Source organism: Palaemon carinicauda, chromosome 37, assembly GCF_036898095.1.
Source record: "Palaemon carinicauda isolate YSFRI2023 chromosome 37, ASM3689809v2, whole genome shotgun sequence".
Lineage (NCBI taxonomy): Eukaryota > Metazoa > Arthropoda > Malacostraca > Decapoda > Palaemonidae > Palaemon > Palaemon carinicauda.
The window spans coordinates 21,990,490-22,016,691 of NC_090761.1; the positions used below are offsets into that span (position 1 = coordinate 21,990,490).

Consider the following 26,202-nt stretch of genomic DNA (forward strand, 5'->3'; position numbering starts at 1 on the left):
TTGAGAAATAGTTTTTACTGTTGAGATAGACCAGTATATAAAGAGAAACAGACCATGCCAGCTCCATAATTTGGAGGTCAATGAAAATCTTTGGAAGTCCTGGGGGCAGTTTTGGGGGAAGCTTTGGAACAGACTATTTTGAAGCGTAAGTTTTGTATGTAACACGGCATATAGAAACTTTTATTTCAAACTAACAAATCAAGAGACCTAGTGCTTAATGGAAAAGAACAAAATGGGAAGGGGAAATTGCTGTCGAGTCTTACGTAAGTTCGTCAGCTTTCTAAGAAAAAGTAATCTAGCGTGCTTATTAGTGGAATACGGTTTATCTAATGGAATCTTAATGATAGACTGCTTTTATTTCATAAACCCTGCATTAAATAAAAAATACCCTAGAAAAGACTTTCTTATTTCTTGTATTATCCGATTATTGCTAAAGATACAGTTCTTATAAAAAAAAGATATATATAATTGAATTAAAAAAATCACTAAGCCGAATTTTAAAATCATTGGACTTTACCTGATAAAAATTTAAAACCGCAAAACGACAAAGATTCCTTTTTTGGTTTCAGTAATTACCTTCAGAAATCCTCTGAGGAAATTTTTAACCTTTTTTACTTAGATTCTGTCAATCAACACCGGGATACCAACAAAGAAACATATAAAAAAGACAAATTGATGTGAAAGTAAAAGAACTTTAACTGTGAAAAAATCTTACGGTTTTTTTTTTAACTTTTTTTTAAAGCAAAAGACTTTCCCCTTTGCCTTCATTCAATTGCTTAAACCTATTGCAGTTCATAAATCTTACGACAAATCAAGACAACCTTTCTCCAAATATGTTCCTTTTTCCAACATCCATGCAAATTCCGAGTTATTTATATTTGTTAAATAGTATTTGTATGTGATTAAGTGCAATGCTTTCACGGTGTAAAATTGGCAATATGGAACAATATACAGTTATGTTATTCATAACCTCGATGCTATACATAAAAAAAGGAGATGTTACTTTCTGTTAAAATGTCCAATTAGGTCTATTAACTTTTATTATTTGTGAAAAGATAATTTTCTAACAGTATTTTCTGTTAAAATGTCCAATCAGGTCTATTAACTTTTGTTATTTGAAAAAGAGACTTTTCTAACAGTATTTTTATTTGGAAAAAAGGGAAAAAAATTACTTTCGTAATCTCCATTAATAATCTTATAAGTAAATGTAACTACAATACTAAATGTAATTATATTAGCAAATAAATCTATTCTCGAACGACATGTTTATAACCAGACTAACTGTTTAACCCTTAAAACTTGTCCTTCGGTTTGAATGTTTATTTACCAAACCACGTCTCGTCACACTCAGCAAATCTGTGCACGTCCACTTATTGGATGCCACTTGGACTGCAAATTACGAGCCAGTACAAAGATCTCTGTCTTTGACCTTGAAGTACAGTTCATTGTTTTACTTTGGCAGTATTTATACGCAGTAAATTTATATTAATTACTCGTCTGAAGTTCACGAAAACAAAACAGTTTGTCACTTTCGGTGCTTTCAAATATAATAAGTCATCCCTCCCTCAGGTTTCACATATGACTATTGAATTTCGTACCTGGGCAGGAAATCCAAAGAAATTATTTTAGATTGAGAAAGTAAACTGTGAAAATAATCTGAACCCGGATGGACATGTTGTTGTGAATTTCTCAACTATCCAAAGAGAGAGAGAGAGAGAGAGAGAGAGAGAGAGAGAGAGAGAGAGAGAGAGAGAGAGAGAGAGAGAGAGAGGAGAGAGAGAGAGAGAAATGGAAATATACAAAATAAAAGAATTGAGAGAGAGAGAGAGAGAGAGAGAGGAGATGAGAGAGAGAGAGAGAGAGAGAGAGAGAGAGAGAGAGAGAGAGAGAGAGAGAGAGAAATGGAAATATACAAAATAAAAGAATTGAGAGAGAGAGAGAGAGAGAGGAGAGAGAGAGAGAGAGAGAGAGAGAGAGAGAGAGAGAGAGAGAGAGAGAGAGAGAGAGAGAGAGAGAAAAAAAAACGAAATGGAAATAAAATAAAAAAAATTGAGAGAGAGAGAGAGAGAGAGAGAGAGAGAGAGAGAGAGAGAGAGAGAGAGAGAGAGAGAGAGAGAGAGAGAGTCCATCAACCATATGTCATAAACGAAAGCATTATTTTACTTAAACTTAAAGCATTTGAAATTTCTGGAAAATGACTTGATCATTGCAAATTTGTTCGTTGGCAACGTCACCCCTATTGTCCCTACTGGCAGGAGGGGCCAGTTATGCGCAGTACAGTATATATATAAGCTCCCCTGGCATGGGCAAGCTACCATACTTCAACCATCTCGAGTGGAAGAAAAAAAGATTCAAGGAAGAAAGACAACACACCGACATGATTTCTCTCCGCCTACAGGTGAGATTACCGACTGTCTTCTCATTATGGTTAAGATACAAAAAGATGATAAAAAAAAAAAACGTATGATAAAAAGGACTCTTTCGTCTTAGTTGGTGATTTCAATGTTCAATATAGGGAGTGGTTAAATATGGTTTCTCCTACTGATCGCCATGGTTTAAGAGCTTTGGACTTTGTCTCTGAATCAGACTGTGAGCAAATCATAAGTGAAGCTACTCACAGGTTTGGTAATTGCTTGGACCTCATATAAACCGTCTTATCTGGCGTTATAACAAGTAATGTGTGTCAGAGACCAGAGGGTCATCGGATTCATATGTTTCTAAATTTTGGATGTTTTCATTACTATAATCAGGTCTGTGCCCAGGACTATTTATAGCTTTCAACTTACGCAATACTAAAATACGTTTACACAGTGCCCAGGACTATTCAGTTTTTGCCTTGTGTATACAACAAATTAGCCATGTAATTGATAAAATATTGCCTAACGAAACACTAAATACGTTTACTTCAATAGAAAATCTTGCAAAATTATGACAAGCATTGCAAATTCAGTCTTAAAACCTTAAGCATCCCTGTTCTCTGGGGGATGTTAAAAGTTACTTTAAAAGAGAGTATAGTTTTTAATTCAACAAATTAAAAGATTAATCTACCAATACACGACTTGTCAAACGAACCTTATATCAGTTCATTTTAATCCAGGAACACGACACCTCATTCGCTTTAAGACTCACACGTTCGATTACCGGACGAGGCAAAATGCTATGGATTATGTTTCATTGAACCCCACAGCTTCCGTGTTGGCATACTGTAAGCAGTTAATCGAGTATCTGGTACGCAATTGATCTTGGTAGACGTCAGTCACCATGGAAAAGTGTATGGATAGAGTTCATCTCATTTAATAGGAAATTATTAATATAAATAATTATATATATATATATATATATATATATATATATATATATACATGTGTGTGTGTATATATACACAGACACGAGTTAGAATGAGTGAACATTCTAGAATTCGTACGTGTTCGTCCTTGAATCCTCATCATCATCATCTCCTACGCTTATTGACGTAAAGAGCCTTGGTTCGATTTCGCCAGGCGTCTATCTTGAGTTTTATTTAGGATTTTAAAATGGCACTCTTGAATGACTCAAGATTATCTTGGAATGAAAAGTTATCATAACACCGCCCTCAAATAACTCGCTTAAAATGGAAGTTTCGATTATATAAGTGGGTAAAGCCTTCACTCTCAATCTGGACCCATTGAAAAAGTTGGGATTAAGTTGAATGAAAATATCATCGGGGTCCATACGTCATGTAGCGCCACAAAATAGTAAAATCAACAATAATGTTAAAAGCTGAAAAGATACTTCATTTAGAATCCAATCAACTAATAATGGTTGAAAAATGAAAGCTGATAATTGCATTTAACGAATAGTAGCAGCCAGAATGACAAAATGCAAATATCACATGGCCACTGTTTACCATTTGGGATTTCTTGTGACAGACACTAGATTTTGTTTTATAGTGTGTAAATGTTGTTACTGTTCTTAACAATACTTTATTTTCATTGGTTATTACTTATTTTGAAGTTTATTTATTTCCTTATTTTCATTCCTCACAGGGCTATTTTCCTTGTTGGAGCCCTTGGGCTTATAGCAGCCTGCTTTTCCAATTAAGTTTATAGTCTAGCTTGTAATATATATATATATATATATATATATATACATATACATATATATACATACATATATACATACATACATATATACATACAAATATATATATATATATATATATATATATATATATATATATATATATATATATATATGTGTGTGTGTGTGTGTGTGGTTGTGTGTGTGTAATCTTTCAATGTTGACAACCTTTTGTCTCCTAGGTTGTTATGTTAGTAGCCTTGATGGCTGTGGCCGCCAGCGTCTCTGCCTCCCCAAGTCCTGATGAAAAACACAATGATGTCAGACATAGTAGGACACTTGGCGATCCTTACGTATTAAGGTAAGACTTATTTAATCTTTATTACTTTCACCAAGAAGTTAATTAACATGGTTTTACAAATTAATTAAAACGAATATTTATGAATACTTCATATTAGGTGGATCTCGTCCCTGGCAACAAGTGACTGGATATAGGACGCTATAGGAATGTTACATTTGCGAGAAAGTACTTTTAGAAAGGGACACATGAAAAGAGGAAATTGTTTTTTTTTTTAATTTGTTTACATTTCTGTTTTGTTATTGCTATCAAACAACGAGTGATTAGACATCGGGAGAGAGAGAAGAATTAAAAAACTCCAGTCTCGGTTCGCTCTCGGTTCGGTCTAGGTCACTATCTGTAAGTCTTGGTCTAGGTACTGGGGTGTTCACACTCGCTCCGATCAGCGTCTTTGCAAAATTAACGGATTTTGAGCGAAGCGAAAAATCTATTTTTGGGTGAGATAGCCATGACGTCCTGATGGAAGGTTCCTTCGGTAACTTCCTTGGGTATATTTAACTACAGGGATATTCCCAGAGAATTAAACCACAGGTTATCACAGAATTCTAACTTCTGGTGCGAGTACCCTAAAGGTTTCCCTCTAGGATATCGTATATCAACAGGGGACGTATGTATTAACACGCCACATAGCTATCTGCACCCCATATAGAGTTAACACTTCGATATGGAAAGGTGGAGAATAACTGGGGAGCCGTTCCACAGTTACACTCATCCGTGGCTGCTTTTGGTACTCGAAACAAACAAACGGGCGCCATTGCTAAATGACGTCACGTCCGTCCTCATCCTGAGGCCAGCTCCTTGCTAATCTCCATGATACAGCAGGACAGGGCGGGGCCTGAAAGGCTGGACTAGAATAGACGGGAGGGTCCATCAGGACGTCATGGCTATCTCACCCAAAAATAGATTTTTTGCTTCGCTCAAATTCCGTTTTTTGGGCTCAAGCCATGACGTCCTGATGGAAGTGTACCAGAGAATTAATGTATCGTGGAAAATTTCACCTTTTAAGTAAGTGCCAAGGGCTCCGAATAGAGGTATGTAATGTGTCCTCGGTAGAGGTTCCGTGGGGATCCAGCTTCCTGCCCCCCTGGCAGAGAAGTCCCGGCGGATTATACCAAAATCCGAAGTGGTCATTGAAGGGCTACTCACCCTGCGGAGAGTTCGTGCAGGACTCAGAGACAAGACAGAAGGTTAATATTCGGGTAGGAATATTCTCAAGTATAGACAAGTGATAATTAATCACTACACTCCATGGATGAGAGATCAATCTGGTCTCGAAGGCCGGACGAAGGTAAGTATTCAAGTAGGAATATTACACAGCATGAGTGAGTATATAATACAGATAATTTATATTATTCTTCTCATTCCAAAGGAAAGGGGTAAATGAAACTATGACAATCATGTATTTCATAATGATAATAGGAGCGGAGAGAGACGCACATGTAATAAAATAGACATTTTATTTCATAGATTGCAGGTTATAGTGATAATAATTGCAATAAAAGGTGTAAAGTTAATTTACAATAATAAGAATAATGTACATAGAAAATAAAAGACTTCAATCTTGAATCTGAAAGAAATTTCACTTTTAGAAACACAAGTTCCGAAGGAATGTCAGTCTTTTTCAAAGAAAAACACATCATGCCCTAGGGCATGTGGCACTCATGTGAAGTCTATGACATTTCACCTTGATAAGAACAGTCTATTAGAAACACTAAGTGTCCATGAATCACTATGTATCACACAAGGGTCCACACAGGCACCCGTGGAGTTAAAGTCCCAAGTAACTCGCTGTTCTATGCAGAGTTAAATGGCAGGTTTCATAACACTACCTGCGGCTACCACGAAATGTTTAACTTCATGCACTTGCTTTGCGTAGTGCTTGAAGAAAACGCACGACGATTTCCACCCTGTGAAGCTCTTGAGGCTTTCGAAATCCATACTCTGGAAGAAATTCAGAGAAGACGTGACTTTTCTAGGATCATGACCTGCGGGTGTACTGTCAGGATCCGCTCTGCGAATGAAGTAGGTGATTTTCGCTCTTAGTTGTTTCAGTGACAGGTCGCTACCCGATGTTTTTCCTTTGAAGAGTTGACCTCCACCGAAGTCTGAAATTCTTCGAAGATAGACCTTAAGACTCTCCACTGGGCATAGAGAGACATCTTCCTTCAGGGGGCAGATTCTCCAGGGGCCCCATCTCTTGGTGGGTAATTCATTTTTTGCGAGAAACGTCGGATCAGGGAAGAGGGTAAGTTCTCCTGTATCTGCGAACAGGATATGACCCTCGTCTCTTGATAATGCCACTATTTCGCTGACTCGGGCTCCCGAGGGGAGAGCAAAAAGGAAGATAACTTTTTGAGTCAGATCCTTGAGAGGGCACGAATCGTTGTCCAGGTTAGAGGCAAAATGGAGCACCTTGTCCAGGGACCAGGAGATAGGTTTTGGCGGAGGTGCTGGGCGTAGTCTAGCGCATGCCTTTGGCAGTTTATTGAAGATATCGCTGGACAGATCAATCTGGAAGGCGTACAGTAGTGGTCAAGTCAAAGCCGATTTGCAGGTGGAAATCGTGTTGGCCGCTAAGGCTTGTCCATGAAGGTGAATGAAGAAGGACATGCAAAAATCAATGGTGATTTCCGTAGGGTTTTTTGCTTTGACAAACGAGACCCACTTTCTCCAGGAAGATTTGTATTGCCGTCGTGTGGATTCGGTCTTGTATTCCTCGAGGAAGTCTAGACTTTTCTTCGAGATCCCAAACCTTTTCTTTGCGGCCAGGGAGAGAAAATCATGAGATGAAGGTCCCTGACTTTCAGTGATGAAGCGAAGACAGTCGACTTCTGTACTTGCTGAGAGAGAACTGGGCCCGGGAGGGGGATCAGCGTGGGCTGCAGCTCCAGGACCAGGGGGTACCAATTGCTCCGGGGCCACTTGGGAGCCACTAGGGCCGCTGTCCCTTTGAAGGTTCTCAGTTTGGAGAGGACTTTCAGCAGAAGGTTGGGGGGAGGGAACAGGTATATCCTGGACCATCTGTTCCAATCCAGTGACATGGCATCCACTGCTTCTGCCTTGGGGTCCTCGTACGGGGCCACATATCGAGGAAGTTGATTGTTGTCGCTCGTTGCGAAGAGATCGATCTGAAGTTCCGGGACTTGGTGAGAGATGAAGGAGAATGATCTTGCGTCTAGAGACCATTCCGACTCTATTGGGCTTGTCCGTGATAGAGCGTCCGCCGTCACGTTGCGGAATCCTTGTAGGTGAACTGCAGACAGGTGCCATTTCTTCTTTTCTGCCAGACGAAAGATTGGAAGAAGTACCTGATTTATCAGGGGCGATCTCGAGCCCTGACATCTGACTACCACCGAGTTGTCCAGAGTCAGACGGATGTGGATCGAGGGAGGCGAGGAGAGTTTCTTCAGGGTGAGAAGGACCGCCATGGCCTCCAAGATGTTGATGTGGAACGTCTTGAATAGGGGAGACCATGTTCCCTGAACCTGTCGTTGGTGGGAGTGACCTCCCCAACCCTCCAGTGAAGCGTCCGTGTGGATGTTGAGCGCTGGAGGCGGGTGTTGAAGAGGAATGGACCTTTTCAGGGCCTTTGCTTCCGACCACGGCTTTAATAGTAAGCGAAGTCTGTTTGGGAGCCGTCTCTTGAGGTCTCTTCGAGCGATGGATGCGGAACGTCTCCTGACTCCCGCGGCATCCTTTAGCTGTGCGCGAAGCACTGGGTTTGTTACAGAGGCGAACTGTAGAGAGCCTAGAACTTGTTCCTGCTGTCGTCTTGAGATCCGTTTGGATTTCAGCAGTCTTCTGACAGACCCTGCTATTTCCTTCCTTTTCTTCTGTGGGATGGAAAGGCGGTGTGACTGAAGATCCCAATGGATTCCCAACCATTGGAACTTCTGAGCTGGAGAGAGGCGAGATTTCTCGGCGTTTATCTTGAATCCCAGATATTCTAGGAACTGGGTGACTTTGTTGCAGGATCTTACACAATCTTCGGGTGACGTCGCCCAGACCAGCCAGTCGTCTAGGTAAGCCATCACTTGGACGCCGCGAAGGCGGAGCTGTTGGACGATGGCGTCTGCCAGCTTGGTGAAGATCCGTGGAGCCACGTTGAGCCCGAAGGGCATGGCCCTGAAGGCGTAACTTTTCCTTTGGAGTCGAAATCCTAGGTAGGAGGAAGCGTGATGATTCATTGGAACGTGCCAGTAGGCATCCGCCAGGTCTATGGAGACCGTGTAGGCCCCTTGAGGCAGAAGGGTCCTTATTTGTTGGAGAGTCAGCATCTTGAACTTGTTCGCAATGAACTTGTTGAGGGGGGATAAGTCTAGAATGACTCTGAGTTTGTCGGAGTCCTTCTTGGGAACGCAAAATAGTCTCCCTTGGAACCTGGTTAACTTTACCCTCCTGATCACCTTCTTGTTCAAGAGTTCTAGGACGTATTCTTCCAGGAGGGGGGTTGGCTGTTGGAAGAATTGCTGGAAGGCTGGGGGTGGTTGTGTCCAGCTCCAGCCTAGTCCCTTCTTGACGATGCTGTGTGCCCAGGGATCGAAGGTCCAACGATCCTGGAATTGGCGGAGTCTTCCTCCCACCGGAAGCACTTCATTGCTTCTGGTGTCCCGAGGGTTTGCCACCTCGGCCGCTAGCTCCCCTTCCTCCTCTGCCTCTGGAGGGGCGGCAAGACGAATCTCTGCCGGAACCTCTGCTTGAGCCCCTACCTCTGGGACGAAAGGTAGTGGATGTTGCTCAAATGCAGGGGTAAAGACCGGTGACTGCAATACCACCGGCTGGGTGACCAACTGAAAGGTCTGCTGTGGCTGTGCTGCCACTTGGGAAGTAGCGGGACCCGGAAACTGCCGTCTCTGTTGACGTTGCTGGGGTTTCTGTTTCAGGGACTTCCTCTTAGGTTGAGGGCCATCATCCTGAGAGGATTTCCTTTTCTTCGACATGCCCCACTTATGGAGAAGGTTCCTGTTCTCCGTGGCGGCCTTGTCAGCAATCTCTTTCACCAGGGAAGAGGGAAGGAGATATTCACCCCAGATATTGGAGGAAATCAGCCTCCGGGGTTCGTGTTTTACCGTCGCGCTGGCAAACACGAATTCACGACAGGCTCTGCGAGCCCTAGTGAAGCTGTACAGGTCCTTCGTCACCGTTGCCAAATGCGTTTTGGGTAGGACCATGTAGAAGTCCGGGATTCTAGTGTCTCCGGCCATAAGTTCGAGCTGTACCTGGAGGGACAGCGATGCGGCAAGCCTCTCCTTTGTATCCTGTTCCCTACGAAGGAGGTGATCATTTAACCTTGGGAGGTCCTCATTGAACTGACGACCGGCTACGTCAGGCTCTAACTTCCCCACTGTGAAGGTTGACTGGATGTCTTTCCAGTGTCTATCATCAGGGGGGACAGTAAGGGAGAAGGGTCTGCACTTCTCCAGTACAGGGCAAGGTTTCCCTTCTTCCACTGCTTTCAAGACCGCAGTGAAGGCCTTTTCTATAAAGGGGAAGGTCGCATCGTTCGGCGCAACGAAGGTTGGGTGCTTCTTACTGAGCGCCGGCATCTTGGAGTTGGTGAAACCCCTACTCTTCACCGCATTGGCTAGCATAGCCTGGGCCTTCGCGAGATCGAACACGATTACTTCCTTCGGTTCGGTCTCTTCCTTTGAGGCTGGTTCGGACCTGAGCCGGACGTAACAGTCCGGATAAGCCTCGAAATTCGGGAAGAATTCCACTTCTTCCAACAAGATCGAGCCGATCTTCTCACTGATAAAGATCTTACCAGTCGTGATCGGCATATGCTCGGCATACCTGCATGGGTTAGTATCCGAGCAAGCGGGGAGGTCCTTAACCGAAATCCGTTTCGGTTGTTTAAAACTTCCTAGGTTAGACCTGAATAGCTCGTGGGTCTCGCGAAGTTTTCTTTCCATGAGGGCTCCAAGCATCTTGAAGACCTCCTGAGTGCCTGATGGAAGAGGGTCCGGGGTGGCAGAAGTCGAAGGAACAGGAGTCGGTGTGGGAGTAGGATTGGGAGCGACCTCATGCTCCGAATCAGGGTATTCCACCTGATCTTCCTCATAGTCGAGCTCCTCGCCCATGAGGTTCTTCTCCGTCCCTTCCGACACTTCCGACATACGTTCCACGTTGTCGGAATCTAAGTGGCACTCATGCATGGACTGGGCCATGACGATATCAGGTTCCACCGCTATCTGGACAGTGGGGATCTGATCACTGGGGACCACGGAGTCTTTAGATGCCTTTGGAAACAGCAAGGACCTCAAATCTTCGCTGGCGAGATACAGTCCGGTGGCGTTCTTCTGGAAGCCACGCACCCACTTGCATAGCTTCTCTCGAGCGTTGTCCCTTGCCTCCGCTGAAGGAGGATCGTCGAACGCTTCGACCAGATGACTCTTGCAGACTGTACAGTGCTGCGGGTCCCAGTATTTCAGGTCGCCTTTCTTGGCGGCGCAGGGAGCGTGGGTCCGGCACGCCTTGTGCCCGTAGAAGTCCGGGCGCTTCACTCCACAAAAGTTACTTTCGCACTTCATATACTCCTCCTGTAAAAGAAAGAGATCATGAGTACATGGAAGACATAAGAATGATTTACATTACTCTAAAATTAAGATAACTTAATCTAAATCTTTAAGCATTAATTAATTCATAAGTATTATAATGCCTGAGAGTAGAGAGCGGGAAAGGAAGTAGATAGACACATACTTGTGAATCCCGCCCAGTCGGTTACCGTAACCTTATCATTAGGCAATTTCTTTTGTGGCCGAAGGTCACAAAACGGAAATCCATATGGATAAGCCGTGGTGGGTAGAAGCTAAGCCTCTAACAGAAATTGCCTGCGAGGTGTATCAGGGGCTGAGACCACTCAGTTCCCTGGGGTAGAAGGGGAATAGGAGAGACCCCTATTAGATATAGGTTCCGGCAATCGGCTGCACTAAGACACACAGAGTATGCTGGAATATTGTAATGTGCAATCAGACAGCACAGCCACAGATTTAGATGGTAAGACAATACCTATATATAGAAGTGGCTAAGCCATCTGGCTGCAGTATGATGACTGTCGACATGTTGTCGGCAGGTATGAGAAGGAGTGCATGTCCCTTGACGTCTCCGGAGGGTGCCGGCAGACCGACGGCACGCCGGAGGCCGGTCCAGCAGGGTGGAAGACATCAAGACAGACACATTGAGTATCTAAATATAATACCATCGTGGCGACCGCCGGCACAGCGGCGGGTCGCCGGCAGGAGGCGGCGGCTCCGGCAGCCGAAGGCTGACGGCCTGGTGAGCTTGGATCAATTCATAAGATAAATATGTACATGGTTGTATACCTAGACCGCCGGCAATCAATGCCGGCACGCCGGTGGCCGGCTCCGAAGGTCGTCCAGCTGTTACTAGGTAAAGGGAGGGGTGGGACGTCGGCTGTATGCTGACGGAAGGCTGACGACTTAGAGGAGGGAGGGTATCTTATGGAAGAGTGTCACCAGAGGGAAGGCGGTATTGCCGGCCGTAGAGGCGGCAAGGGACCAGCACCAGGATAGATGGAGAGAAAGGTAAGGAGGGATTGGAGGGGTAAGACCACATACCCCTCCGGCATCCCTCCGGAGAGAGTGCACTCATGATAGGAGTAGATACTCCTAGCATCCGGCGGCAGGGGGCCGGCAGTCGGCCGGGTGCCTGGGGTAACCCAAGGGAGGGTTAGAGGGCACTCAAGAGTGGGAAACCCCCGATGGCCGGACCGCTGCCGGCGACTACCCCCATAGAACGCTATGAAGGGTATGTGTACCAGAGCGGCCAGCTCAGCAGGAGAACAAGTTAGCCCTACCACTCCACCCAAGTGAGGAGTTGTAGGACTAAGGACAGATGTGTATAGGCAAGCCTATACCAAAGGGATAGGTGGGGAGGGAGAAGAAGAGGGGTCTTTCATAGTGGAGTCTCTGTACAAGAACGGCCACCAAGGAGAGGGAGAACGCTCCCTACCCTAGGTTAGGTAACCAGAATGAGGTTGGTACAGGAGTACCGTCTCAAACTATAAAAGTACAGAACTAGCCTCCCCAAAGCCTAACCTAGATAAGGAGGGTTAACTCCTAGGCTAGGTAGGCTGAAAGACACATCGCAAGTTGCAGGAAGGGATGAGTAACCCAACCACATGCAACTGTGGAAGGGCAGAGCCATTCCTTATTTCTCGGTCGTAACCCTAAGGGGGGATCATTCCCTTAGGGTAGACTTAGAAGCGATAAATACTCTGATTGTAGACAAGATTCCCCTATATAGAAGGGGAAGCATGGCCACACAGAGGGAATGCCCGCAGGCAGGGGATTAGGGAGCATATAGGGGTTCCTACATTTAGGTTAGGTTGGAAAGAAACGCAATCAAACCGATCCCCTATATGGTCCCCGAAGGCGAAAACACTTACATCACAGTTAATAGTATGTTAAATAATGCCACAATCTTCATAACTTAACCTAGGATCACTGGTATATATCATGCATGAACACAAGTGCTAGGCTATCTAGCCTAGGGGCTAAGCTAGCGATCTAGTATGGGGTCGAACGACGACCGAGTAGATGAGCGTTAAAAACACGATATAAGTAATTCCTAGCTATGAAGACTAAATAAATAACAATATCAATTAGTTAATAGGCCGGATAAGGCTGTTCTGGCTAGCTAAATAAGGCATAAATTGGTGCGTCCGGGATCGGCACAGCTCTGCCACAGAACACAATATTTTACGAAAAGTAGAAGTTACTTTACGGCTAGAGCTTATTTAAACAATACTGGGACCTGGTACTCAACTTTCCAGAAGAAGGCGAGGCTGAAGGTAAAGACATAACGGCGATGTAAGTCGATGAAAATTGCACAAAGGGAATTCCAACCAAAGCAAGGTGCTACAGACTGAAGGATGAGGACGGACGTGACGTCATTTAGCAATGGCGCCCGTTTGTTTACGTTTCGAGTACCAAAAGCAGCCATGGATGAGTGTAACTGTGGAACGGCTCCCCAGTTATTCTCCACCTTTCCATACCGAAGTGTTAACTCTATATGGGGTGCAGATAGCTATGTGGCATGTTAATACATACGTCCCCTGTTGATATACGATATCCTAGAGGGAAACCTTTAGGGAACTCGCACCAGAAGTTAGAATTCTGTGATAACCTGTGGTTTAATTCTCTGGGAATATCCCTGTAGTTAAATATACCCAAGGAAGCTACCGAAGGAACCTTCCATCAGGATGTCATGGCTTGAGCCCAAAAATAAATATAAGGAATAATCATAATTGTATAGGAATATTGTTTAGTGATCCTAGGAAATGTATTTACGCATTGAACATTAGCCTGTAATTGTGATTTTTTTTTTTTTATCATGAACAGAGAGAGACTGGAGCGAGTGCCAGAGTGAACACTTCCTTAATGAGAATTATTTTGGGGAGATATGAAACAGTTGAGGTCACTCTTAAGCCATGATGAAAAGTGATGAAATAATTACAATGATGATGGTGATAGGGAATTTGGTTCCCATGACCCCGATACTGAGAACTGATACGTCATGAACCCCGATAAACTACGTTAATGAATGTATTGCATAAAAAAGAATAAATGATTCTAAATAGACAAAAAGATATATTTTATGTATTAAAAATACACCTGACGACACAACTTGCATACTTTTCCTCACTCTTATACGATAAATATAAATATGATACAGAAATCTAAGTTGAAATGAAAAGAATCTCTCCTACTCTCAAACTTTAAATAACCCCTCCTCATAGCCTGCTAGAATTTTCTTTTCATAAATACTTAGTCGACATCGAGAGAGAGAGAGAGAGAGAGAGAGAGAGAGAGAGAGAGAGAGAGAGAGAGAATTTAATTTTTTATAAATATCATAATTTTCTATAGAGCATGTTGGAGAACATAAGACCTTACTTTTTTATTTCCACAATATTCAAGTTCCAATTCTGGTATTGAGTTTGAAGTATGTAGATGATAATTTCATTTTGTGTTGTTGAGATTTAAACTTCTATTGAGAAAATAGCAAACATGAGTGAAAGAAACTCTAGAATCTTTGGTCTAGTACTTATAAGGTATTCATAACATTTAAACCTTTGACGTTAAGAGATTTGAAGTGGGTATCCACAACAACCTTGGTCAAAAGTAAACCATAAAAACTGACCCGCTTCTACACATGAGGTACGTTGGCCTATAGCGTTATATCTGGGTCTCGAAAAATTCCCAAAATATGACAAAAACACTAATTAAATCTTAATTAGGAGAATTCAAAACCATTCAGATCAGATCAGAAAAAATATTTTGTTATTAAATTGCAATTATCTTAAAATCATCCCCATTCCTGCAAATTGTGTATGAAGAAAGTCCTCCAAAAGTGTAGAGAGAATGTCAAAGGATGATAGAGTATATCTATTCAACAACTAAATTAAAAGTACTACACAATCCGCAAAGTTTTGGTTTTTTCTTTCTTGGGGTTTTCTATCAGAGCAATACCTCCCATTCTAACTTGGAAATATCGATGAGCCAGAATTTCTTAAAGGAATTAAGGCAATTATAATCATTATTTCTACCTAAGCTACATCTCCAGTTGAATAAGCAAGATGCAATAAGTCAACAGTGAAAAATGCCCCAGTGAGAAAAGGAAATAGGGAAACAAACTACATGGGAGGTAGTGAACAATTAATATATCTTAAGCTCGGTAACAAACGTCAAAATAAATCTGTCTTGTGTAAACTATGAAGAGAGACTTATGTCAGCCCAATTCAACGTGAAAACATTTGCTTCAAGTTAAAACTTCTGAAGTTCCAGCGATTCAACTGCCTAATCAGGAAGATTATTCCACAATCTAGGCATAGGTGGAATAGAACTTCTTACTGTGTAGCATTGAGCCTTAAGAATGTCATGTCTATGGAGTATTAAAGGCTTTTGGTACCAAGAAAATATATATACCGCTGCCTGGTGCCAAATACTTTATTTTCAAAGGATTCCAGTCAAATGTACAAACCAGGTGTTAAGTTCCTTTTCCTAAAACCAAAAAAAAAAAAAAGGTATTTGGCAACGTACTATACAAATTTTGCATTGACAATATTTTCCAAAATCTTGCACAGTCAAGATGTTACTTCAATCCATCTTCATGTTTAAAAAATTCTAAAATAATGGCTAGTTTCCAGGCAGTTGGGGAATTGAAGTCATGCCAGACTCTTTCAGTAATCCCCCCCAAAAAAAAAAAAAATTCAGTTCACAGACATATCTTGATCATTGTAGGTAGTAGGCTAGCCAGGGCACCAGCCACCCATTATGAGATACTACCGCTAGAGAGTTTTTGGTCCATTAACTGGATCACTCTCCGGTTACGACTCATTTTGTCTTTGCCTACACATACACCGAATAGTCTGGCCTAATCTTTCCACATTCTCCTGTCCTCACACACCTGACAACGCTGGGAATGCCAAACATTTTTCTTTGCACAAGGGGTTAACTACTGCAATGTCATTGTAACTGAAAGTTTGGACCCAAGGAACTGCTCCCCCTGGATTCTGCAGAGCGAACCCTTGTGGGCAAGATCCAACATAGGGATCCAAACCTTCTTAGGTACAGTTTAATTTGTCTCCAACTTGCACAAACAGCTTCAAATGCAAAACCCTTGTCAACCATGTCCTTCTCCTATTTGTTACGTCAGTGATATTTTGACGAAGGCAGAAGTCCCCAACCTATTACACTAAACTATACCTAAAAACTCTTGGAAGCAGCAAATATAAAGGTAGAACAGGAAGATAGTATATTGCTGATATGATATGGAGGGAGTTTAAAGTCTAATGTATTATCAGTCCATCGTTATCGATGACAATGTTCCTCAATAGATGTTACATGTAGTTTGAAAGGTTCTCAAACATAGTACCACTCCCATTGTCTGTGTGCTTTGCTATGGCTCACCAGGTCCACCTTGGACTTGCATATCCTCCCACGTGTTGAGCACATGATATGGGAATTTGGTCTCTAGCTATAAGAAATGGCAAAAGTCATAAAAGTAAAAGAATTTGAAATATTGAGCAGAGCTCGGGGAGATAGTTTCCTCCTCTCAGACCTCTTTCCGGACCGATCATGAACCTTCAACATGGAATTAAAAAAAAAACATTCCATACTACCGCTAGAGTTATGGGGTCCTTTGACTGGCCAGACAGTGCTACATTGGATCCTTTTCTCTAGTTACGGTTCACTTCCCCTTTGCCTACACATACACAGAATAGTGTGGCCTATTCTTTACATATTCTCCTCTGTCCTCATACACCTGACAATACTGAGATTACCAAACTATTCGTCTTCACCCAAGGGGTTAACTACTGCACTATAATTTTTCAGTGGCTACTTTCCTCTTTGTAAGGGTAGAAGAGACACTTTAGCTATGGCAAGCAGCTCTTCTAGGAGAAGGGCACTCCGAAATCAAACCCTTGTTCTCTAGTCTTGGGTAGTGCCATAGCTTCTGTACCATGGGCTTCCACAGTCTTGCGTTAGATTTCTCTTGCTTGAGGGTACACTCGGGCACACAATTCTATCTAATTTCTCTTCCTCTTGTTTTGTTAAAGTTCTTATAGTTTATATAGAATATATGTATTTCAATGTTGTTGCTGTTCTTAGAATATTTAATTTTTTCCTTGTTTCCTTTCCTCACTGGGCTACTTTCCCGTTTTGGATCCCCTGGCCTTATAGTATCCTGCATTTCCAACTAGGGTTGTAGCTTAGGTAGTAGTAGTAGTAGTAGTAGTAGTAGTAGTAGTATAGTAATAGTAGCAGTAGTAGTAGTAGTATAGTAATAGTAGCAGTAGTAGTAGTAGTATAGTAATAGTAGCAGTAGTAGTAGTAGTAGTAGTAGTAGTATTAATAATAATAATAAAAATAACTAGCGGAACCCATGTAAATTACATGAAATTATATTTTCAATACCAATTATCTTGTTCCTAACTTATACATGTTTGAATAAAATGTGATAAGATTTGACTTGTATATTTATCTAAAAAAATAAGCAATACATGAAACAATTTATTTCTAGTGAAGGTAGTTCCTCTTCTCTGGCCATGAGTAGAATTATTCTGAGGACAAATTTTCTCTCTTACACTGTTCATAGCCCTTGGTCTTGAGAAGGCTACATAAAGTTGTCCATGAGTAAAGCAAGGTTGTGGTAGGTAGATCCCAACCCTATCGAAAGTCTGTTCTTGAGCTTTATTAATGGTCATTGAATATGATAGGTGGATGGGAAATTGAGTAATGTCTAGGAAGATTTGAAGCTAAGGATGATCAGAATTATAAGAAATCTTTCAGGATAGGAACGGATTAGTCGTTAAACGAAAAGGTCGGAAATTAATTTTATAATCTAAGTTATGGAAATTAATAGAACTCAATTTTTTGTCTAATATTTAAAAACAGTCAGGTGCTAAAGAAAAAATTGGGAAAGCTATATAAGATGTGCTTTGGTTAAGTAATCAAAGTCTAATGTGATTTTGTAAGAGTATACCATGAAATTATTTCTGTTTTCTTTAAAGCATGACACACGAGTATACCATGAAATTATTTCCGTTTTCTTTAAAACGTGACACACAAAATAAATAACACACACGCTACCGTATTAATATATAGATGATGATAATAATAATAATAATAATAATAATAATATATAATAATAACAATAATAATAATAATAATACTGAAGTAAAGTCATTTCGCCATAGCATTCTCTCATGAAGGGAAAGGGGTGGAGGTTGATATTTTTAGCTTTTGTGTAGGTTTGTCGTTTGGGAATAACCTAGTCTTTACTGATTTGATACATTGCAACCGGTTATGTTTAATTGAACAACTTTTTGTAAAATCCTTATTTTTACTTTCTTCCACATTCTAATCTTGTTTTATCACGGATAGCTTAATTAAAGTCACTTTATATACAATTTTGATTTGTCCTTTTCTTCTCTACTTAAACGTTTAAGTAATTTCAAAATTACTTTACTTCATCCATACTTAACAGTTAATTTTCATTCCCCTTCCACAAACTGTGAATTCAAATTATTCAAAATATAAAACAAAAATGATGGAAAGTCATTAATGCTAGATAAACCACATTTAACATACTAGATTTTTAACTTACAATGAATTTTTCTTAAGGTTTTAAAATAATGTTTTTATACTTCAACAAATTCTTTTTTTTTATATATGTTATGGCACAACCCATGGCTTTTGAAAACTGACGAAGATTCTTAAAGTAATTTGTTTCATTAACCCTCTGCGGATCCGATGATGCACTTTGGCATCATATATTTATGTAACCATTAGTGCACCGTTTATACACTTTGTGCATCCTAAGTGCGTCATGTAATACTCATTTCGTAGAAATATTCACTTTAATGTTGTTACTGTTCTTAAAATATTGTATTTTTACTGATAATTACTTCTCTTTTAGTTTCCTTTCCTCACTGGGCTATTGTTTCCCTCTTGGAGCCCTTGGGCTTATAGCATCCTGCTTTTCTAACTAGGGTTGTAGCTTAGTAATTAATAATAATAATAATAATAATAATAATCGTTTTAACCTCTTAATTAATCCATAAATCTCTTATCACTCAGAAGCCGGGAAAAACGATCTTTACGCCTTGGAGCCATTGTGAATGATGGAGTCGTTTTGGGGGGTTTCGGAGGCCCTTTGGATGGTTTGGGATGCCTTTATGGTTGCCTGGGAATAAAATACCATGGTTATGGACGTGGCTTAGGAAGATTCTTCGGAGGGGACTTCAGGCGCCGAAGACCACCATTCCTCAGTGAAAATTTTGGCCACCGGCCTTTTGGATTCGGGAAATAAGTTTCTTTATTTCTTTAAATCGACCAGTAATAGACAAGAAATAGGCTTAATAGCCAATGGGAAAGACAGAAATAAAGAAAAGAAAGATACATTGAATGCTGTAATGGGTGAAGTTCCTTATATTTTCTGTAAGCAAAGTCTTAATAAAATGTTTTTACTGAATATATGCGTTTGCTTCCCATTCTCATATAGAAGTTACCTTTGGATATCAACTGAGATTTCAATAATTGTCGGTTTGTTACTTGATAAAATTATCAATATAGTCATTTCTGTCTTATAAATAAACTTTTCCAAACTTTTGAAGTGCTAAAGCCTTGACAGATCTCATTTGATATATGTATGTAGACTTTGGTTACAGGCTAAAAAGTAGACTTCTCAATAGCATTCAGAAATGGAGGAATACCCAAGGTGCTTATGTCAAGTCTACTTCTTAAGTCTGCAACATTTTCATGCACAAGTTCCCTATAACGACAAACTGGAAAAGTCCTAATAACAGGATGCAAAATAACCTCTTTTGAACAGCATGGAACCTATTACGTTCAAGTCTTGGTTATTTTTGTATGAAGACATCTTATGTTATATAAAAAGTTCGAAGTATAAGAAACCCTGCGGCAAATTCATCTTGCTAACATGCTGCCTTCAGGTATAGTTACTTAACCTCAACAAATTCTGCTCTCGAATATATTCTAGCACAAACCATTGTCTTTGAAATCTAGGCAAGATTCCTACGGTAAATTTTTCATAAACTCTAGGGATTAGATGATGCACTTTGGCATCATCCATCAATAGAACCGTAAGTGCACTTTGCACATTCCAAGTGTGTCATGTAATACTTATTTCGTGGAAATAGCTAAATATCACACCAATATCTAAAGAAAACGGGATTGGCATCTGAATATGAACAGATCTTGAGTTTACCCGTGAACAACAGGGGAAATGGGTAGCATCCGTAAGATGCGCCAAACAAACAATTGGCGAGAATCAGTCGGAAGTGGTCTTTTACCTAATTTACAACGTGCCATGAGTGGTCTGACAACTTTGCCTGCCCCCCTCCCCCACCTTTTTATTTCCATTTTTCAAGTGCTTTGTGAAAATAATTATTTCAGCGTTCTAAAACCATCATCTTTCCCACCGTTATCCATATATTAAGGGGTCGGTTTCATGATGCGCCCTATTCAATGCCTTCTATGAAAGGCATCCTCTTCCACCCAATCTCTTCTCTCTATATCATCCTTTACCTTATCTCATCACCTAATTCTCGATCTTCTTCCCCTAACAGGTTCCTCCCAAGCCCCTCCTCACTCCCTCCCCACCACCCATCCTGAATACATGCCAACACCATCTCAGTCGTGACACTTATCACGTCTGTAATCTATGCTATTTTGAAGGGCGTGATATAAATTATGGGTGATTATGACAATAGCGACCCACGCAGATGGGTTGCACAGCACATTCATTCTATACTACTTGCCAGAACAAAGGAACAGTGAGATAAAAGTTTATTTGCAAGTGAAGCGAGCCACGGAAGACCTTATACCATTTGAGGGGCATGATGTGAATCATAGCTAATATTGATACCATAATTTCACGCCATTTTTACAAACCCTATATTTTCCCAACTAGTAATCTTGTGTTTATTACCCATTTCTAACTATTAACCTTTATGCAAATCACTCTTTTTCAGCGGTTTCCAACACAAAACCTTTGTTTCACTGAGATCCCCCATATTTGTTATTAAATAGGGAGTGTAGGGAAACTCATGAACAGGAGGTTGCCCCAATATTCCTGGCCAGAAATAGATAAAACACAAGATAACGATAGGGCAAAAAATATATGGCTCACTTATTTGGAAAGGAATCAAAGTATCATATATTTACCAATTTCATATTTAAAAGACCAACAAATAAATGGTGATATTTCGACTGTTTCTACCCAAGACTTTTTCTTTTTTTTAAATAAAATTTTGAGCCATGGAAAATAGTCTCCTGCTAATCATTTCAAGATCCATAACACGAAGACCAAAGAACTGCAGCGGATAACATAGAGTTAACACTTCCAAAGTTAAGGTTTAAAGTCAGGGTGTTTTAAGTTAGGTTAGGTTGGGAACCTTGTGTTTGGTTGCATTCATGTTTTCCCCTAATGGAATACGACTTTCAGGCATGAAAACACGTCTGGAATTGCAAATAGCATCCACGTTTTAATTCTAAAGGAAAATTGGAAATTTAATAAAAAAATATCTTAAGGGGAATCCATTACTTTGCAACTAGCATTACATATAAAGTGATTAGGTAAGAAGAGTCCAGAGGATATGAATTGGCTGCATGTATCATCGTCTGTGAGGTGGTGCTAGTTCTTATATTTACTTAATAAGCTAATAAAAAGATAAAAAATAAGCAACATTTGTACTTGGACTAGGTCTATCACCAGTACCTTATTCTGAGAAAAAAAAATGTAATAGATGGTGATTCGCCTCCCGGAGAGAATTACCTATTGGATATTTTGCATTTAGTAAAAAAAAACATTGATCACACTACTGAATTAAAATCCATTACTTGAAGTTTGTGGTCAGGGATTTTTTTTTTTTAAAGATACTGAACCAAAATGAACCAAAATATCTAAAAGAATGCCGGAAAAAACTAGAACTAGAAACAAATGTTACCATAAGACACAGGAGTGACAAACATAGACTATCTGAACCAAGAACAAATAGTGAATTTGGTGAAAGGGCTTTCAGCTACTGTGCGCCTAGACATTATATATAATAAACTGCCAACTGAAATGAAAGACTTAAAGGGAGCAATTGAATTTAAGAAGAAACTAAAGACATTACTTTTCACAAGATCATATGATTTGGAAGATGCTACAATCAAAGAATTGTATAAGTTATAATGAAAATGTTTCGTTAGATGATTAATATGGACCCGCCCGAGAAGTAGTTCACTCGACTTCAGTGGAGGGTTGGATTTAAACCCCAAACAAATAAAAACAAGTAAAGAATCATCATGAAGTACTACAGAAATAAAGTTATCACCGTCAACCAAATACGATTTCTACAAATAATTCAACAATTGTAGTTGAATGGATACACTTGTAAGATACACGTACTTCAATATAATCCTGATATCAACAATTCAGTATGTATTACCCATGATGCACCGCGAAAAACATAATCCGATCGAGAGGATCCCTAGTTCGATCTCATTGGAAATGGAAAAAAAAAAATACCTTGAGAATAACAATACATATTGCCAAATATTTTGGGTAGTCATTAATTTCTAACAGATGTTTGGGACTTATTAGAAAATGCTATCCCAACCGAAACTTTAATAATACCGATGTTTTGTACGTTTCACGCATAATTAAAATGGACAGGATCTATAAAACAAACTATATTAACGCCTGGTTTAATATCATAGGCCTACAATCAAAATTAAATACTAAGGTACACTGGAATGCATTTCAAAGACGAAGACTACGCCTACCACCCAAAACAAACAAAAAATCTAATCACCATAAGTTACAATAACTTCCACGTACCTTCCTAAATGTGAAATTCAATTGTCGTTACGCAGAATTAGCGAAATCCATTAGGCCTACTTGCTGTGTTCTCAAATATTCGTAACGCTTCAGTCCGTACTCCTTGCAATGGGTGAACATTTCAACACTTCACATCATAACAAAACAAACTACGGACCAATTCAAAGAGAGATCAAGTCTAGGACTCTAACGCAACGATAAAAAGGATCCATATGTTAACCGAGCACTTTGGTCTTCTAACTGTGGCGAGGATGTTCTCGGAGAAACCAAGGATCGTAGAGCGAAATACGCTTCAGCTTATAGCCATTATGTTGTATCAATGGGAGTACGTGGTAATTGTATTTTCGTACTTTCTTTCATCTAATTCGACCTTTAACTATTCATGTCTGAATTAGTTTTATTCCATCTCTCATTAAGCTGTAATGAATTGAATTGAATATAAAATCTAGGCTTCAAGCCATGATATTATTGAAGTGCATACATTTACATAACGCAGCAAGGTGTAATTTTGAGCGTTATATGCACAGGCCCATTATGACCACAATAAGAACCGGTCTTTTCTCATTTACAAAATCTATTTCCTCCCGTAGCTCTTTCTTTTCATAGCTAATATTATCAAAGTATACATAATTACTAAAGAAATAGTTTTACTATAAAAGATAGGAACGAACAACGTCATTATATATCAATTTTATCTTGTTTCTCTTCCTTATGAACTTTTTATAGTTTACATATGATAGATCTAATTTTCTTATGATAGATCTAATTTGATATTGTTAATGATCTTAAAATATTCTATTTTTGATTGTTATTTCCTCTCTTGTAGTTTGTTTATTCCCCTGCTTCCTTTCCTCACTTGGCTATTTTTCCCTGTTGGAGCCCGTGGTCTTTTAGCATCATACTTTTCCCACTAGGGTTGAAGCTTAGCTAATAATAATAATAATAATAATTTTGCAAAAAGGTTAGCATGATTGAATGGTAAAAAAACCATATTTCCCACTCTTGTCAAAACAAGGTTCTGATAACACTTCAAAAACCAAAGGAACGAATTTAAACATCCGAAAAAAAGAGAAAAAAAACAACAGTACCATAAGGCAAAGTTAAACATTCACCTATATCTTACAATAAACTCAGGAAAAGAGGCTGTTGCATTCTGCATCTTGGAGACTTCGAAAATTAATTAATGAGGAAAATATCCAAGTGTTCATTACAGCTTGAGGTCAACGCACGACTGACTCAAGTTACATAGAAAACGGCAATGGTAAGAACAGAAAATAAAAGGGTAGACTAATATATTAATTAATATAAACAAAGTTAAGTTTATTGCTTATATAACCTCTTAAACGCCAAATTATTTTCTATAAACAAAACAAATGACGCAGTTCTAAAATTTTATTGAAGCAAAAATTAGATGCACGAATATAATTCAATAATAAAGAATAAGAAAATATACTTATACTTCTCAAATAAAATAATCTTGCTATGATCATTAACAAATAATAGACTTCAATCTCAAATAACTCAAATCAATATCATGAGATCACATGCACATGAATATTCAACCTCTAATATTAAATATTTTTTTCTTAAATTTCAGTTTAGTCACAGGCTTCACAAACATATCCACCACATTTTAATTGTAGATGGAAAAAAATACAGATGTAGAGGTTCATTCAAAATTTGAGATCGAATGTCATCATCATCTCCTACGCCTTTTGACGCAAAAGGCCTCAGTTAGATTTCACCAGTCGTCTCTATCTTGAGGTTTTAATTCAATACTTCTCCGTCGTCTTTATCTTGAGGTTTTAATTCAATACTTCTCCGTCGTTTCTATCTTGAGGTTTTAATTCAATACTTCTCCGTCGTCTCTATCTTGATCTTTTAATTCAATGCTTCTCGGTCGTCTCTATCTTGAGCTTATAATTCAATGCTTCTCCGTCGTCTCTATCTTGAGCTTATAATTCAATGCTTCTCGGTCGTCTCTATCTTGAGGTTTTAATTCAATGCTTCTCCGTCGTCTCTATCTTGAGCTTATAATTCAATGCTTCTCGGTCGTCTCTATCTTGAGGTTTTAATTCAATGCTTCTCGGTCGTCTCTATCTTGAGGTTTTAATTCAATGCTTCTCCGTCGTCTCTATCTTGAGCTTTTAATTCACTGCTTCTCTGTCGTCTCTATCTTGAGCTTTTAATTCACTGCTTCTCCGTCGTCTCTATCTTGAGCTTTTAATTCAATACTTCCCCGTCAACTTATCTTGATCTTTTAATTCAATACTTCTTCGTCATCTCTATCTTGAGCTTTTAATTCAATACTTCTCGGTCGTCTCTATCTTGATCTTTTAATTCAATACTTCTCCGTCATCTCTATCTTGAGCTTTTAATTCAATACTTCTCCGTCGTCTCTATCTTGAGGTTTTAATTCAATACTTCTCCGTCGTCTCTATCTTGAGCTTTTAGTTCAATACTTCTCCGTCGTCTCTATCTTGAGGTTTTAATTCAATACTTCTCCGTCGTCTCTATATGCTTTTCCGTCGTCTCTATCTTGAGCTTTTAATTCAATGCTTCTCCGTCGTCTCTATCTTGAACTTTTAATTCAATGCTTCTCCGTCGTCTCTATCTTGAGCTTTTAATTCAATGCTTCTCCGTCGTCTCTATCTTGAGCTTTTAATTCAATGCTTCTCCGTCGTCTCTATCTTGAACTTTTAATTCACTGCCTCTCCGTCGTCTCTATCTTGAGCTTTTAATTCACTGCCTCTCCGTCGTCTCTATCTTGAACTTTTAATTCAATGCTTCTCCGTCGTCTCTATCTTGAACTTTTAATTCAATACTTCTCCGTCATCTCTATCTTGAGCTTTTAATTCAATACTTCTCCGTCGTCTCTATCTTGAACTTTTAATTCACTGCCTCTCCGTCGTCTCTATCTTGATCTTTTAATTCAATGCTTCTCCGTCGTCTCTATCTTGAGCTTTTAATTCACTGCCTCTCCGTCGTCTCTATCTTGAGCTTTTAATTCACTGCTTCTCCGTCATCTCTATCTTGAGCTTTTAATTCAATAGTTCTCCGTCGTCTCTATCTTGAGCTTTTAATTCACTGCTTCTCCGTCGTCTCTATCTTGAGCTTTTAATTCAATAGTTCTCCGTCGTCTCTATCTTGAGCTTTTAATTCACTGCTTCTCCGTCGTCTCTATCTTGAGCTTTTAATTCAATAGTTCTCCGTCGTCTCTATCTTGAGCTTTAAATTCAATAGTTCTCCGTCGTCTCTATCTTGAGCTTTTAATTCACTGCCTCTCCGTCGTCTCTATCTTGATCTTTTAATTCAATAGTTCTCCGTCGTCTCTGTCTTGAGCTTTAATTCACTGCTTCTCTGTCGTCTCTATATCTTGAGCCTTTAATTCAATAGTTCTCCGTCGTCTCTAT

General features: G+C 39.8%; 1 protein-coding gene across 2 annotated transcripts; it reads left to right on the top strand.

The window, feature by feature from the left end:
* The first annotated feature begins 2,241 nt into the window (after positions 1-2,241).
* LOC137629012 (uncharacterized) lies at positions 2,242-19,414 on the top strand. 2 transcript variants are annotated; one of them, XM_068360267.1, is made up of 3 exons: positions 2,242-2,398; positions 4,302-4,420; positions 19,021-19,414. In XM_068360267.1, the coding sequence occupies exons 1-3, from the start codon at positions 2,303-2,305 to the stop codon at positions 19,250-19,252; spliced, it is 447 nt and encodes a 148-aa protein (XP_068216368.1). In that variant the 5' UTR covers positions 2,242-2,302; the 3' UTR covers positions 19,253-19,414. The 2 variants fall into 2 exon arrangements, with proteins under 2 accessions (XP_068216368.1, XP_068216369.1); XM_068360268.1 differs by having other exon boundaries at positions 19,024-19,414.
* The last annotated feature ends 6,788 nt before the right edge of the window (positions 19,415-26,202 follow it).